This window comes from Chroicocephalus ridibundus, chromosome 9 (genome assembly GCF_963924245.1).
Source record: "Chroicocephalus ridibundus chromosome 9, bChrRid1.1, whole genome shotgun sequence".
Taxonomy (NCBI): Eukaryota; Metazoa; Chordata; class Aves; order Charadriiformes; family Laridae; genus Chroicocephalus; species Chroicocephalus ridibundus.
Window position 1 is genome coordinate 28,433,979 of NC_086292.1, and position 14,937 is coordinate 28,448,915.

Below are 14,937 nucleotides of genomic sequence, written 5' to 3' on the forward strand. Positions count from 1 at the left end.
CACCTGAGGGCTACACTTGACAATACCGATGGATAATTCGCAGTGAACCCTCGCACTTTATCTACACATTTCACCTGACGTCATTTCATACTATCTCATGTCATTTGATCCATCTTCTCAACCCAAACTTCGATATGCGGTTACCAAAAAAAAAAAGCAACAGTCCTCACACAGAAGAGCCTAGAAGCTAGAGTTCAAAGCATAAAAAGCAGCAGGTCAATATTAAGTCACACCCTGGCAATTAGGGGGAGAAATAAAGACAGTTAACTCGGAGCCACATGAAGCTTTATGCATTCAAAAACACCAATAGTGTTTTATTCAGGAAAAACAAACAGCCTCAACTTGGAGTGAGGTTAACATTCACAAGAGATGACATCTGCCATGATTACGCGAGCCAGAAACACCTTTTGCCCCAGCAGCACGGGAGGGTGTGCACAATCCTCATAGAGGCAATGCGACCCCCCAGCTCCTCCCAAAGGCTGCACAACCATCACACCGACCTGCCCTAAGCTTCTGCTGGGGTTGAGTTGATCCTTGGTTCTCCTTTAAATTAGTTTATTATTTTCTGGTTTAGCTTTTTTACCAGTCCATCTCATTTAAACTACACCCTGTAAATTATTTTTTTTTTTGAGCTTTATATTTTTTCCTAGGAGACTTTCTAGACTTCAGCCAGATGGGGCCTCTCTTCTTTCCCTTGGCTCAACTCACCGTGAGGAGAATAAAAGCCTCCTCTGTTCTCTTTGGTCAGGTTTCCAGCTCTTGTAGGATGGTTTATCTGGAAGGAGCATTTAATATTCTTCCATGCTGCAATAGGCACTGTAGACAGAGACGCACGTATCTTCACTGCTGAAGGAGAACTAAAATATAACAAAATGCTCTCTTCCATCCCTCTTTTTAGACCAAGACAGAAGACAGAGCGTGGGCACTCCTCCCGCCCCACTATCCTTGACCTCTCAAGAAGTCTTAGATCTCCAAAGTTCTTAAGTTCTTTCTTTCACAGGACCACAACAGCCAGAAGGGACCCCCTGGCTGTTTCTGGCCCAGCACCCCGACAGCTTGCACCAGTTCATCAGCACCTTCTCCAGCCCAGAGCCAACTGCCTCCAAGGATGGAGATCCCATAGCTGGATCACACAGGGGTCATCGGCCCCCGGGGAACTATTGGATCACCCTCTCAGGCCCTTGCTGAGCAATGCTGAAAGTTTTATCAAACAAATACTAGAGAAGCAGGCAGGGAGGGGACTGCGCCCACTTGGGTCGTCCTTTGGGCCCTGCTAACGTGTGGCTCTCTCTGGACAGCTTGCTCTCCGCAAAAGGTAGTGCTTGAGGTTGCCCACAGTGAATGCAGAGAGACAGGCACTTAGAAATAAAATTTGCGCTTATAATGACTTTTTTGAGGCCCTTCCTCCTCCATCTTGGTCTTTTCCGTCTCCCGCATGTAGGAAATTCTGCATCTGAGCGGAGCTGAGCCCCTGTGTGCCATGCCAGAAGGGGCACGTGGCAGCGTACCCGTCCGGCGGCTGCTACTGACGGAAAACCAGCCTTCATTGTAAACACACACTTGATGGAACACCTGACCTTCCTTCTCCTGGCAAGCAATTGTCTTGCCCCAAGTATAAATACATTCTTTAGAAATACATAAATGCATAACTTAAAACCTGCTTTGGCACAGGGAGGACTCACAGGGAAAGGAAACCCCGCTGCGGCCCCAGGGAGAGCCGATACACTCACACCGGTTTATCTGGGCGCCCTGTTCAAGCCTTGCGTCCCTTGCACAAGGGCGCCGCGGCTCAGCAGCTGCCGCTGGGTTTTGAGGCCGTGCCGCTGCTGCAGCACAGGTCTGTAGTGTTTCTCAACACCTTTAATGCTGCAAGGTTTGCTTTCAGGCAAAGCCTAATTCGCAGAAAACATCAGCCTGTGCCCTTGGCTTGACGCGGTGCTGGGTTTTGCCTGGAAACGGGTGTCTGACGGAGGACAGGGCCACCCAACAACAGCTCCTCCTCGCTGATCCCTGCCGCTCCCCGCGCTCCCGTGGGACGGGGCTTATTTCCAGTGGCTTCGGGCCCCGCAGGGCACAGATGGGAGAAGCCTTCCTGAGAAAGCAGCCTCGGCCTCATTTGGACGGGGCGATCGCCGAGGCCGGAAAACAGCTGATGGATTCTGATGTATTTAGCACTCCGGTTAACTGTTGCCTCTATAAAAAAAGCAGTTGCCAGGGCTGGGCACGCCAGCCCGGGGGTTCAGGGGCAGTCCTGCCCCGGGCCAGCCCGGAGCAGTGCTGAGCAGAGCTCGCTCAGGTCGCTCTCGTCGTTCTCCTCGGGCTCGGTGCTGGAGTTGGAGGGGTTGCTGCTGGGCAAGCTGTGGCCAGAGCCTGTCCTCAGAGAGCCTTGTCCCTTTGGGTCCGTGCACAGCACCGATGCATCCTGCCGGCAGATGCTGCCCGCGCGGGAGGGAGTTCTCAGGCAGTTTGTCTGGCAGTAATTGCTCTGGCTGAAAAACTGCCCTAGCAGAGATTTCTGGAGGATCGTTCTCTGGCTTTCACAAGTCCTCTGCTTTGTGCTCAGCTGGGTGTAATGCAAATCCAACTGCAGGACCACGTCCGTCTGGAAGGGGAGAGCAAAGGACACACAGTGAATCGGAGACTAAGACTTGAAGCAGAGCCTTTCCGCTGTTGCCGCTGTCAGCAAAAATGAGAGAGTTGGCCGGCTGTTGTGCAGGCTCACAGCCCCATGCTGTGGCGTGATGGAGCAGTGCTACTGCCAGAGAAAATGAGCTGTTGCATACACTCATGCCGTTTTGGGGGCCTGAGCTGTAGTTTCTGCATTTCAGGACTTCTCCCGAAATGAGGCCACCTCCCTTGAGACCTCACCACTGTCACCGAGAGCATCACCCCCAGGGTACAGGTGCAGGGGAGCAGGAGGGACTGCACCCAGGCAAGCTGCACCTACGGGAGGAAGCCACGACACCCATCCTGGCCGTGGCACAGGATGGCTGCAGATACGAGAGGAATGCACGCAAGGGGAGGGATACAAACCACTTAAATAAAACACACATTGCCCAGTAAAAGCCAACAGTTTTAAACAGCAGCGCTCCACAGGGGTCCATTCGCAGTCTAGCACTATTTTAGATTTTTATAAAAGATGGTGAAGAAATCAGAAAATAACCATATTTACGGCAGCCAAATCCCTGAACGTGAACCCCTAGCGTGGGACTGTGCCTGAGACGCCTGGCTGTACAAAGAAGGGAGATGTATAATGGAGCAAGAGGAAGATTTTGGCGGGCAATGTAGAGTTCAGGCCTCGCATCTGCACTTAAAAGCAATGCTGAACACTTGGGAAGGGTTCAGAAAAGAGATCCAGGAACAATCAAGGACTGAAAGAGCTGCCATATGCCGAGGCACGTCACGCACTCAGCAGTCGGAGCTCCTTGTAGGCAGATCCAGGCAGCAGCTTGAGGGCCATGCTCGGTGGGAGCTGCAAGGAGCAGAGCAGATAAGCAGCCGCCAAAATCCACTGGCTGGGTGTTGGTGGGGGCCGGGGGGCGGAATCAAACAAGGAACACAGTGCACACTCCTCCCTGGGGAGGGATAATCTGCTGGAGGAGACAAGCCAGGGGACTAGCAATTTTGCCTCTCTAGTGGTCTTTAAATAGTTCAAGAATCTTCTGAAGCGTGCCAAGCTTGGATCAGGCTCGGTGCCGTCACCCTGATGGCAGGGGGTAAAGCCTCCTGCCGCTCGAGTCCTGGCCAGCCTGTGAGCCCACTGCCTTGTGAGACACCCCTCATCTGAATTACTTGGGCGAGTCTGTTCTCCGCTAGGCTGACACAGGCAGAGAACAGCCTCCCTGGCCTGGCGGCGTGGAAGGAGAGAGCGAACCAGGAGAGAGACATTTGCTTTCGTGCCTTCAAGATCAACACGTTCCTCTAACAGCAACCTGACACAGGAGTGCCGGGCATTGTCTGCACGGAGACAGGAGACGCACAGAGGGGCACAGCCAGCCCGAGCCAGCGGGGATGGGGAGCAGCAGTTACGGGAGGCTGCAGGAGAACGGCGGAGATCTGCACCTGGCAGCTCCCTACCTGAATTTTCTGCAGTCCGCAGAGCTGGAAGACACAGTCCAGCTCCTCCCGCTTGTACACCGAGGCGAACAGAGACTCCACTTGGTCCGGGCAGCTCTCTTTCAGGACGGCCACATCGACCTTCTCCTGGGTCAGGAAAACAAGAGGAAATGCAAGGAAATTTTGTCATCGACCCGGACACAGACATGTGCCTGCCCATCAGACGTGCTGCTTCTCTGCACACAGCAGGGCCAGGGCTGGCCTGTGCCCTGGACACTTTGGCTGGTGGAAACACCCTACTACAGAGCACGAGTAACGGAAATACAGAGATTTTACCCACCCGCCTTGTGCGTATCAACGGGAAGACCATGCTAAACATCCCCTGAGGGCATCTGCCAGGAAAAGTGTAGTATAATGGGGTTTCCAGCAGAGCAGACAGCAGCAACAGCCGGTATCACAACCACCTGTAGCCTAAGAGCTGTGTCAAGGAGGGAGTGAGTTTTCCAAGGGCATAGCTGGAAGAAGCTCCGAGTTGCGCCAGGTGCCGAGTTAGCCCCCTGCCACCTACAAAACTGTCAATTCTTGCTGAATTACTCAAACTTATACAAAACAGCCCCATCTCTATGAGATCCTGTTCACTAATGATGGTACCTTGGTGCGACTAATAGCACCAGAAGGGAATAAGGGCTGTATGAAATGTCATCTCGCTTTGGATTTGAGCCCTCTAGGATGGGTGACAGCCTATTCCACAAGAAGGCACTTCCCACTGTCACCTGGCTCCAGCAGCTCCCACGGCCCAATCCTGCCACCTTGGCTTGGCCAACGGTGGGATCATAGAGTCATAAGGTTGGAAGGGACCTCTAGAGATCATCTAGTCCAACCCCCAGTGTGTCAGCCTGGCTTTGGCTGTGGGAGCTGAGCAGCCTGGGCAGGCTCAGCGCGGCCACACGAAAAGCCAGTGCCAGGTGAGGAGGGTCCGACCCTTGAAAACTTCCTCACCGTTGGCAGAAGTTGCGCTGGGCCATGTTCATGAAGGAGGCTTGTTGGGACACTGCAGGGAGGCAGAGGTTAGAGGAGCTCTTGCCAGCCTGCACAGACCTTCCCCAAACTGCTGCCTGCAAGTGGCCAAAGCAATTTGTTTCTGGCCAGGAGAATATTAGGGGTAGAAGCTAAAACGTTTCCCAAATGCTGGCTGGGATCTGCAGGCGTCAGGGTGACCCCCGCTGGCAAGGCTGGCAGAACAGGAGTAAATACGGCTGCTGATCCAGCAGGTCCACCGGAGGCAGGCTGAAGAAATACCATTTATCTCTGTGCAGAGCAAAGCCAAATCCCATCTCTGCGCTTGGCAACTCATGACTGGAAAAGATAAACTGGAGGGAAGAGCAGAGCAGCGAATGGAGCTGGCAGACAGGGAGATGGGGTGTGCCAGCAAAGGGAGGACACAGCTCACAGGGGGATGGAGCCGCTCTTCTCCTCGCGGAGTCTTGTCCTGCTTTCCTCCACCAGCCTGGGCTGTGTGGAAGCAGGAGAAGGCTGCAGTGCAGGTGACAACGCTCTCTCCTGCTGGCTCCTTCCCTGGCTCATTGCATCGGGTACCTGCTCCCAGCTGCCCTGACGCCACCACTGCTGCACCAGCCAGGTGGGACTAAACCCGGAGATCAGAGAGACACAAAGCAGGTCAGCCTGGACGCCGCTAACACAGGGCTTCGGCAGGAGGACTGCAAAAAGGAGTGGAGCGGCCCTATCCCCGGCACATGCATAAGGTAGGACAGGACGCACACGCCACCAGCCCTGCCCAGGGTGATCCTACCCTGCCAGCCTCCTCCGATGGGAAAATCAGCAGCTTTCCAAGTCACAGATGGCAAAGACGGCTTTCAGTAGCCTTTATGGACTCCTATGAAGGTGTCAAAATTATTTTTGAACCCTGCTAGACTTGCAATACCCATGACATCCTAATCACTAGGAGGAAAACGGTCCATGGCCAGAAGTCCTCCTCATAGTCACCCCACCACTAGTCTCCTCTCTCCCCCATATCCGTGATCCCATATCACTCTCCTCCAGCCGCCTCATTGCTGTTGCCACATGTGTCTTTTGACTTCTGCAGCCCTCCTTCCCGTGGCGCATCCCCACTCTGCCACCTCTCCAGGAGCGGCTCCTCGGGGGATCCATCGGCCTGTTGGAGCTGGGGTTGGGCCACGTTCCCTTGTGTCTCCTTGCAGGCACAGATGTGCTCCGGACCAGATGTCCCCCAAGTGCCTGCTTTCGCAATTGTGTCAGCAGCCTTTGCAGACACCGTGACTCTTCAGCGACTAACATCACAGCTGGTGTCCTGGTTTGAGGTAAAACAGAACCAATTTTCTTTTTGCTAATTTTATTTTTCAGCTAAGCCTCTTATAACTAACTGAACTCTGTGCAATCAACGGCATGTTTTCCCTGTGGTAGCAGCTCCCAGAGTGGTAAGACCTGATTGTTTATAGTTAATGCCAAGGAATGGGATGAAGAGAGGCTCCTGTTTATCCTTACTGCGATAACAACCCAGGTCAGCTAATTTCATTATTTGCCCCGTTGGAGGGTCGGAAGCGGAGACGGGTCGCATCTGCAGGGAGGAGCAGACAGGACAGGTGACCCCAAACTGACCAAGAGGGTGTTCCATCCTATCTGCACCACCCTCAGTAGAAAAGCTGTGGGATCCCAAGGTCAAGCTTTCTTCAATGGACAGCATCTGAGGAGGACTCCGTTCATCTGCCTTTGACCCCGATCAGAGCATTCCTGAATCCAGCTTTGGAATCCAGTTCCCATCCATTGCTGAGTCCAATCTGGGACTTTCCCACTGCCAGCTGGTGACATCACTGTCATCCTGGGAGCTTGATACGGTTTTGTATATATTGTATGTATTTCCTTACTTTCTTTTTATTATTTTATTAATATTTTCATTAGTTTAGTTTCTTTTTTTAAACTTATAAGTCTCCTTTCTCTCTCATCCTTCTCTCCCTGGAGGGAGATGCTCTCCCTTCTCTGAAGGGGGAGAAGTAAAGAGAGCATCTGCCGTTGGGTTCAGTGGCCGGTCCAGCCCAAACCACAGCAGTTGGGTTTTCGCTGGCAGGGCAGGGATGCTCGCATCTGGATCCCTCCCAAACCTCTCTCTGTTGCTCTGTACTTTTGAGCCCCTTGAGGTTGGGCCGCACTTTTTTTCAGCCTGAGAAATACCCGGCGCGCTACAGACATAACTAGCACAAATATAAGATTGTTCCATCACAAGTTAAACCACAGCTCACAAAAAAGCCAAGGAGCATCAGGAAGCGTGGATGGGGTGAACCACGCAGCCTCCCTGCCTGGGAAGAAGCCGGTCCCAGGCACTGAACATCCAAACCGACATGCTGCTTTCCTCCGGCACAGACCTGGGACCATCCCAAAGCAAAGGCGCAAACGCTCGACACCGTGGGGAAACACCTGAAGTGCCTCCAGCAGCCACATGGGAAGGATCTCCCAGCAGCTCCAGAGATTAATTAACTGACTGTGTTATTAAATGATTTTTGGATTCGACAGCCAGCCATGTGCCGCCAACCTGCTTCTGCAGGCAGGGTTGAGCCTGTGTCCTATTCCTGAGGCTCAGGCCCTCACCCCTGGGATACGGACCAGAAGGGACCAAAGGCATCACGTGGCCCAAACAACACAGTTTTGGTGACACAGGTCACGCCTGACAGAAGGACGTCCAGAAGCTACACGGGATCCACATGGGTGAGGATTCTGTGACACCCTTAGGCAAAACCCCTCACAGACATTCACTCTTTTTGCCATGAAAATATCATATTTGCTCTGGGTCTTCCTTACTGCAATTCAAACCATGATTTCCTTTCATGTTGGAAACAAATATTTATATATTTGAAGGCCCCCTATCCACCAATTTTTGCACTTTTTTTTGCCTAAACCACAATTTTCTTGCTCTTTCCTTTTATTACTCTGGACGCGCTTTAGTTGGCGCGTTTTTTTCCACAGACCCCAAACTGGACCCAGTGCCCCAGCCTCAGCAACAGCGAGGAGAGCCAGAGAGGATCCCCCACACATCTTGGAGCTCTCGTTTACCACCTTGGCACGCTTTTCTGCTCTGCTTTTGTTGCACCAGCTGTTGTGGTGAACTGGTACCCCCCATCGTTTCCCACCCCGTGCCGACATGACTGCTTATTCCTGCCCACATGCAGGAACCTGCATCTGCTGAATAACAACCTGGGCCTCAGATTGCATCTCCCGTTTATCCAAACCCTTCCAAAACCTAACCCTGCCTTTTAGCACCTTGAAGAGATGCCCAGTGTTATGGCATCCGTGGATGTAATAAGCACATGCTATGGCGCATCACTGAGGTCATTAGTGAAAACAGAAAACAATCCCACAGCCCTGGTTTTCCAAAAGAAACAACATACTCAGTCACCTGCAGAGTAGGAAAGTTTCCTCCTAGTTTTAAATGGGATTTTCTGTGTTTCAGTTTGTGCCCATGGCCTCTGGTCCTGGCACCGGACACCCCCGAGAAGAGCCTGGTCCTCTTTGCACCCTCCCTGCAGGTGTTTATATAGACTGATGAGATCCTCCTGAGCCTTCTCCTCCCCAGGCTGAACAGTCCCCGCTCTCTCAGCCTCTTCTCATAGGAGAGATGCTTCAGCCCCTTTGTCATCTTTGTGGCCCCTCCAGTATGTCCATGTCGCTCATGTACTAGACACAGCTCTCCAGGTGTGGCCTCACCAGTGCAGAGTAGAGGGCGTGGATCACCTCCCTCCACCTGCTGGCCACGCTTCAGGATCCATTTGCTGCCTTTCCTGCACGGGCACATCGCTGGCTCGTGGCCAGCCTGGTGTCTACCAGGCCCCCAGGGCCTTTTCTGCCAAGTTCATTTCCAGCCTGTTGACCCTCAGCTGTGCCTGTACACGGGCTTATTTCTTCTCAGATGCAAGACTTGGCACTTCCCCTTGTTGAACTTCATCAGATTCCTGTTGGGCCGTTTCTCCAGCCCGTCCATGTCCCTCTGGATGTCAGCACAACCTTCTGGTGCATCATCCGCTCCTCCCAGTTTTGTGTGAGCAGCAAACTTGCTGCGGGTATGCTCTGCTCCATCATCCAGACCATTAATGAAGATGTAAACCACTATTGGCCCCAGTACTGACATCTGGCTCTAGCTGGACTTCATGACATTGATCGCAACCTTTTGAGCCTGGCAGTTGAGCCGGTTCTTGGTCCCCTTCACCATCTACTTATCTAGTCTGTTATCTCAGCAGCTTGTCTGTGAGGGTGTCACAGGAGAGAGTGCCGAAAGCCTCGCTAAATCAAGATAAACAGTATCACCTGCCCTCCCTTCATCCACCGAGCTAGTCGTTTCGATGCAGAAGGCTCTCAGGTTACCAGGCATGGCTTCCCTTTGTCATCTACGCTGATTGCTGCCAGCCATCTTCTCGTCCTCGCTGTGTTCAGAAATGGCTTCAGGGATTATTGGCTCCATCACCTTCCCAGGGATCCAGGTGAGGTTGCCCAGCCTGTAGCTCCCCAGATCTTCACTCCTGCCCTTCCGGAAGGCAGGAGTGATGGTGGCTTTCTTCCAGGCCTCAGGAAGATCACCATGAGTTGATGGAGAACGGCCTCACAGTCTCATCGCCAGCTCCATCAGCTCTTGTGGGTGCATCCCATCAGGTCACAGGGACTTGTGTACGTCCAGTTTGTTTAAGTGCTCCTTGACCTGGTCCTCCTCCACCAGGTGTAAGTCATCCTTGCTCCAGACCTTCCCCTGGTCTCAGGGGCCTGTGAGCCCTGAGGGCCAGTCTGACCAGTAAAGACTGAGGTGAAGAAGGCATCAAGTACCTCGGCCTTTTCCATGTCCTGTGTCACCAGGGTCCCTGCCCCATTTAGCAGTAGGCCCTGTGTTTTCTCTTGCCTTCCCTTTGCTGCTGGCATACTTGTAGAAGCCCTCCTTGTTCCCACCAGATTCAGTTCCAGATGGGCTTTGGCTTTCCTGTCCTCATGCTTAAGTGCTTGAACCACGTCTCTATAGTCCTCCTATGTCACCTGTCCTAGCTTCCACCTCTTGCACACCTCCTTTTCTTGTGTCAGCTCAGTTAGGAGCCCCCAGCATGTCCATGCAGGCCTCCCGCTGCCTTTGCTTGAGCCCCGGTTCACCAGGATCCTTGAAAATCCATCGGGTCTCCTGGACCTCTTGTATCTGCAGGGCTGTGTCCCACAGGAACACAGCTCTCCAGCCTCATGACCTTCAAGACATTCACCTGGGTAAGAAGCAACCTAATCGCAAGGGATCAATTAAAGCCCTGACACGTGAGATTCAAGGCTCCTTGGCTGAGAGCAACTCGTTATCCACAAGTATCTGCACTCTGCTAAATTCCCAGCCTCGATAGTTTCCTGTGCCAATGACTTCCAGAATCCAATTACAGCACATGCAGGCAAGTATTTCCTTCCATTAGTCTCCTTTATAATTTCTGGCTATGTAGGAGCCAGGAAATGGAGAAAAGGGTCTTCTAAATTAATTTTTTAGCCCATCTATAATTATTATAAACATTTCCCTCTGGTGGAATGTATTTTTTAATTAAGATGATGCCCAGGAACTGGCAAGAGTTTTGGCTGGCCCAGTTTCAGATATTCTAAATAAATTGGGGAAAAAGGGTGACTGGAGAGGCCATTAGGATCAAACAGCTCCAGATCTAGTGACTTGAAAACAAGGAGAACCAACATAAAAGTTTAAAAGAAGTAAGCGTTTAAACAGTACAGAGCAAAAACCGGGAGCATCTTGGCTCTCAGCATCATCCCTTTCTATATGTGTCCTCTCTCTCTGAAGGCAGCGCTTGTCAAATGAAAACGCAAGCCAGGATGGGGGAGACCACTACCACTGGACGCTTAAAGAAAATGGATCAATGCCAGAAAATGCCACTGTAATTACCTCTGGCAAGCCCCGCAGCAAGCCTAACTCTCTGGTTAAGTCATTTTTATAGGCAGAATATAGCAAATGCTGGGAAACTACCCTTTCCTCAAGCAGATGGCTCCTTGCGTTCGTTCCCCAGGGCTTACAATGGGCACTTCATATCAAGCCTGGTTTTGTTGGGCTTCAACCTGCAGCTCTGGCACCTCAGCAACGCAAAAGTGGCTCAGACGGTCCCCCAGCTCCCCTCAGCACCCCCGAGAAGGGCTGGCACGGTAAGGACGCAGCCGGCTCACCCCGATCCTGAAAGGAGCCCTCCTGCAGACACCCCTGCATCTCGCCGTGGTCCCACGGGCGAGCGTGGGGGGCCTCGCTGCGGATGTCTAACCTGGGGCAGGTGAATTGCAGTCGGGTGTAAGGATGTGCTGCCACATCAGCAGACACCACTGGAGGTCAGTGTGAGCTAGCACCGCTGTGGAGCAGGACAGGGACGGGCATCCTTCCGCCCTGCCTCTACTGGGTTCCCTTTCTGGTCTCCCTAATCCCTCTTGAGACAGCTCCGGGTGCAGGAGCGAGTGGCTGGGTCCCCCCTTCCCCGCAATCACTGATGTGGGGTGGATGCACACAAATGCGCGCAGACACACACACACAATTTTCATGCGTGGTTAAGGGAGCTCATGAGGGGAAACGATGCTCTGGCTTGGTAACGGGCAGGATCAGGCTCCAAACCTCCCGCCGGACGCACCACTCTGCATCAGTCACCACCACGGACTTAGGGGGAGCACCCCTCCACGAGCAACAACGGCTGAAAAATCCACCGCAGGCATGCTACGCGTCAGCAAAAGGACTACAGAAAATGAGGAAGATGGTTAGTGAAAAGGATCATCAAGTTAAGTCCTTAGAGGCGGCATGGAGACCACCAGAAAAGACCACACTGGGTACGTGGTCTGTTAGGAAAGGTGGGAGAAAGGGTGCAAGGAAGCTGGTACAGCTCAACTGGGAAGAAGTACAGGAGGATATATTGCTGCATGAAGATTTATTAGCACAGCGGGCTAAGAAGGCATCATTCAAAAAGCCAGATCTGCTTCCAAACACAGAAAACAGAAAGGCTCTTCATCTCAGTCAGATTAAACGCAATGATTTAATCAGGCAGGCCAGAAATTGGTCTGAGGAGTAACTGGTTAAAGGCATCAAAACTGGCACCAAATCTATTTTGCCATGCATCAGGAGCAAGGCAGGCAGTCTGCGGGGCACCGACGCGTGGAAGGAATGCTCAAAGAGGTGCTTGCAGAGAGGATTATTTGCATTAGAGTTAGCAGAGATCCTCTTCCATATGGGTTCAGCCTTTTCCAGCCCTCGGGCTCACCATAACACCCCCCCCTCTACCCCAGGGAAAGGAGCCCGGTGGGAACTGAGGGGAAGGGGAGCAGCATCTCTGCTGGAGGACTCACGGTGGGCCGGCAGAGCAGGAGATGGGCGTCAGTGACGTGTGCTGGGGGAGGCTGCAGCTTGGCGCACACGTACATCATGTTGGAGAAGAGCCGGTGGAAGCAGAGCTCTGCCTGCGCCCCACAGGGGAAGGTCACCATTTTGCTCAGTGGCTCTGGAAGGGAAAGCCGAGTGGGGTCAGCACCTGGTGGCCCTCAGCTCCTCAGAGGGTATCACCAACACCCTCCTGCAGACTGGTGTCCCTGAGGGACACGGGGATGCCCAGCCCTCTCTCCCCACCCACCCGGCAGCCCTCCTCGCGCCCTGCATGGCTCACCGTGGCCGCGTCCCCAGTGTTCAGCAGCTGCTCCCAAGGGGCAGATTGGGTCCGTCAGGGACCGAGCTTCCTTCAGAGTGTGTTTGATCTCCATCACCTGCTTCCCAGTGACCAAGGGATCCCGGCCGATGTCTAGGGGAGAGAGTTTGCAGGTACAAGGGTCACTCCAGGTTCCTTATTTACCATCCTCTTTTTTATTTATTCCTTATTTATCATTTCAGACCCTACGTGAACATCTCCATACCACTGCCAGGTTATTAAAAGCTTGCACAGGTCATGGCCTGCAATTTGTTTTTTCGGGAGGGGGATCAGAGGTGCTGATCCTCACTCTCACCCTTGCTGGGATGGCTGGGCTGGGGTGGCCACTCGGTTTCCGCTGATATTTCTTCCCTGCTACTGAAGTAAGCGGTCTCTAGCTTGGGTTCAAAGTACTCCTTTACCTTCTAACACATCCTCCAGCATGTGTGTAACCTTCTTCTCCTGCAGAATGTGTTTCTTCAGATATTTCATGAAGATCCCAGAGCTGAACTCCCCGTCCTGCAACTCATAGGCTTCTGCATCTTCGCTCCTGCAAGAATAAGGACCCGTCCTCACATTTCTGCCACAGGCATGAAGCCCTGGGGGTGAGTCAGGGCTTGCCGACTCCATCTAGACTCCGTTGGCTGAGTTTGAGTTCACTCCTCACACAATGGAGCAAAGTGCTTGGTTTTGGCACGGGAGAGGGTGGAAAGGGCATGGACAGGAAAAACAGTGGAGGGGGACAGAAGAGGACAGCACAGCCTCTTTTGCCAGCCTGGGTGTGTGACAGCAGTTGAAAAGCCAGAGGAACTGGCACTGGAGCTGTAAGTAATGCTCATCCTCATCTTAGGAGGCTTCAGGTGACAAGCTCATGGCACACACGCCTTGGGAATCAAGCTCAGGCACGGAAGGACAGATTACAGGAGCTGATGCCACCTTCACACATAACTTGTAACTGATGCACAGGCTGCCACTAGCGGTGTCAGGAGGAAGAAAAGAAGCATCTGAATGGGAAACACTTAGAGATGGAGGGTGAGAACCAGAAGAAACATGAGCAAAGCTCTCTCAAGCCTCCAAAAGCCACCATGCACAAAGGGATGTGAGGAGATATGGCTGCACCAGCACTTGGTCCTGTGTCATGGTGTGGGCCCAGCAAAGTGCACTTACGTGGCATAGCCGTAAACGGTATTGCCCCAGGGCTCCAACGGCTGGACCTGGGAGAGGGCACACTCCGGGTTGTACCTGGAAGAGGAGACAAAGGCACGAGTCAGTGTCAAGGGCACCCGTCAGCATGTGTCTGGAGGGGACAGAACCCGTGTGCTCCACCAAGTCCATCTCCTATGGATGGCAGTAAGATCAACCCTCATGTCAAATACTTGGGCAGCAACAGAGGCTAAAGCTAGGAGTCCTACAAAGAACCCAACCCCGGGAAAATGAGTAGACAGGGCTAGCTTTGACCTCTCTGCGCTGGTGAGCTGCTCCCTGCCCTGCAAGTGAGCCTGTAGCTGGGGGTGCAACCATGTCTCCTCCCTCCTGAGGCTGGTTTGTCACAAATCCAGGCCGCAGCACAGTGCAGAGCACGTATGGGTTCACTCGGAGGTGTGCACATCGCAGGGCTACGACTCAACCTGTCCCAGGGGCCTGGGGTGCCCCACGGCTCCCTTCCAGCCCACGCACACACCTTCTGCCCCAGGACACCAAGGCACGCTCCAGCTGATACACCTCCAGATCTCACCGAGAGATGGGATCAGGACAAGCACCCAGGTCTCGAAGCCCAAAACCAGTCCCAGCACCCTGGTCTAGATACGGCTCAACGAGCACAGACCCTGTCACTTTCAAGATCAGGCAGACCCAAGGTGACGGTCCTGCTCTCCACTGAAAAAGATATCATGGTTGCACTTAATGGCCAAGCCTCAGTCTGACTGCAGCCAGACTGAACAGCATGGGGACCGGCTGCCCCCAGTTTACACCAGTGACTTGGAGCTGTTCCCAGTCGCAGAGGGAGAAGAGCCAGGCACAGAGGCGGCGTTACGCGGTGTTACTCGGTTCCAGTACAGTTTTCTGGGGCTGAAGCTGGCACGCGAAGGAGAGCAGAAGGGACGGTTGTATCACCAGCAGCCAGCACGTCACCTACTGCTGGTGGCGCAGTCTGGAGATGTTTAATTGCAGGATTCATCTGGCTTGTGTAAGT

The 14,937-nt window shown here is 53.1% G+C and overlaps 1 protein-coding gene across 3 annotated transcripts in view; it reads right to left on the reverse strand.

Annotated features, from left to right (window-relative positions):
* Positions 1 to 294: 294 nt before the first annotated feature.
* LOC134520967 (mucosa-associated lymphoid tissue lymphoma translocation protein 1-like) overlaps positions 295 to 14,937 on the reverse strand; it is a 30,144-nt gene continuing 15,501 nt past the window's right edge. For all 3 annotated transcript variants that reach the window (XM_063346905.1, XM_063346907.1, XM_063346906.1), the window contains 6 exons: positions 13,914 to 13,988; positions 13,169 to 13,296; positions 12,729 to 12,860; positions 12,415 to 12,566; positions 4,078 to 4,203; positions 295 to 2,602 (listed from right to left, as the gene is read on the reverse strand). In XM_063346905.1, the coding sequence (XP_063202975.1) occupies positions 2,240 to 2,602; positions 4,078 to 4,203; positions 12,415 to 12,566; positions 12,729 to 12,860; positions 13,169 to 13,296; positions 13,914 to 13,988 (976 nt within the window). In that variant the 3' untranslated portion in view covers positions 295 to 2,239. The remainder of the gene's footprint in view (positions 2,603 to 4,077; positions 4,204 to 12,414; positions 12,567 to 12,728; positions 12,861 to 13,168; positions 13,297 to 13,913; positions 13,989 to 14,937) is intronic.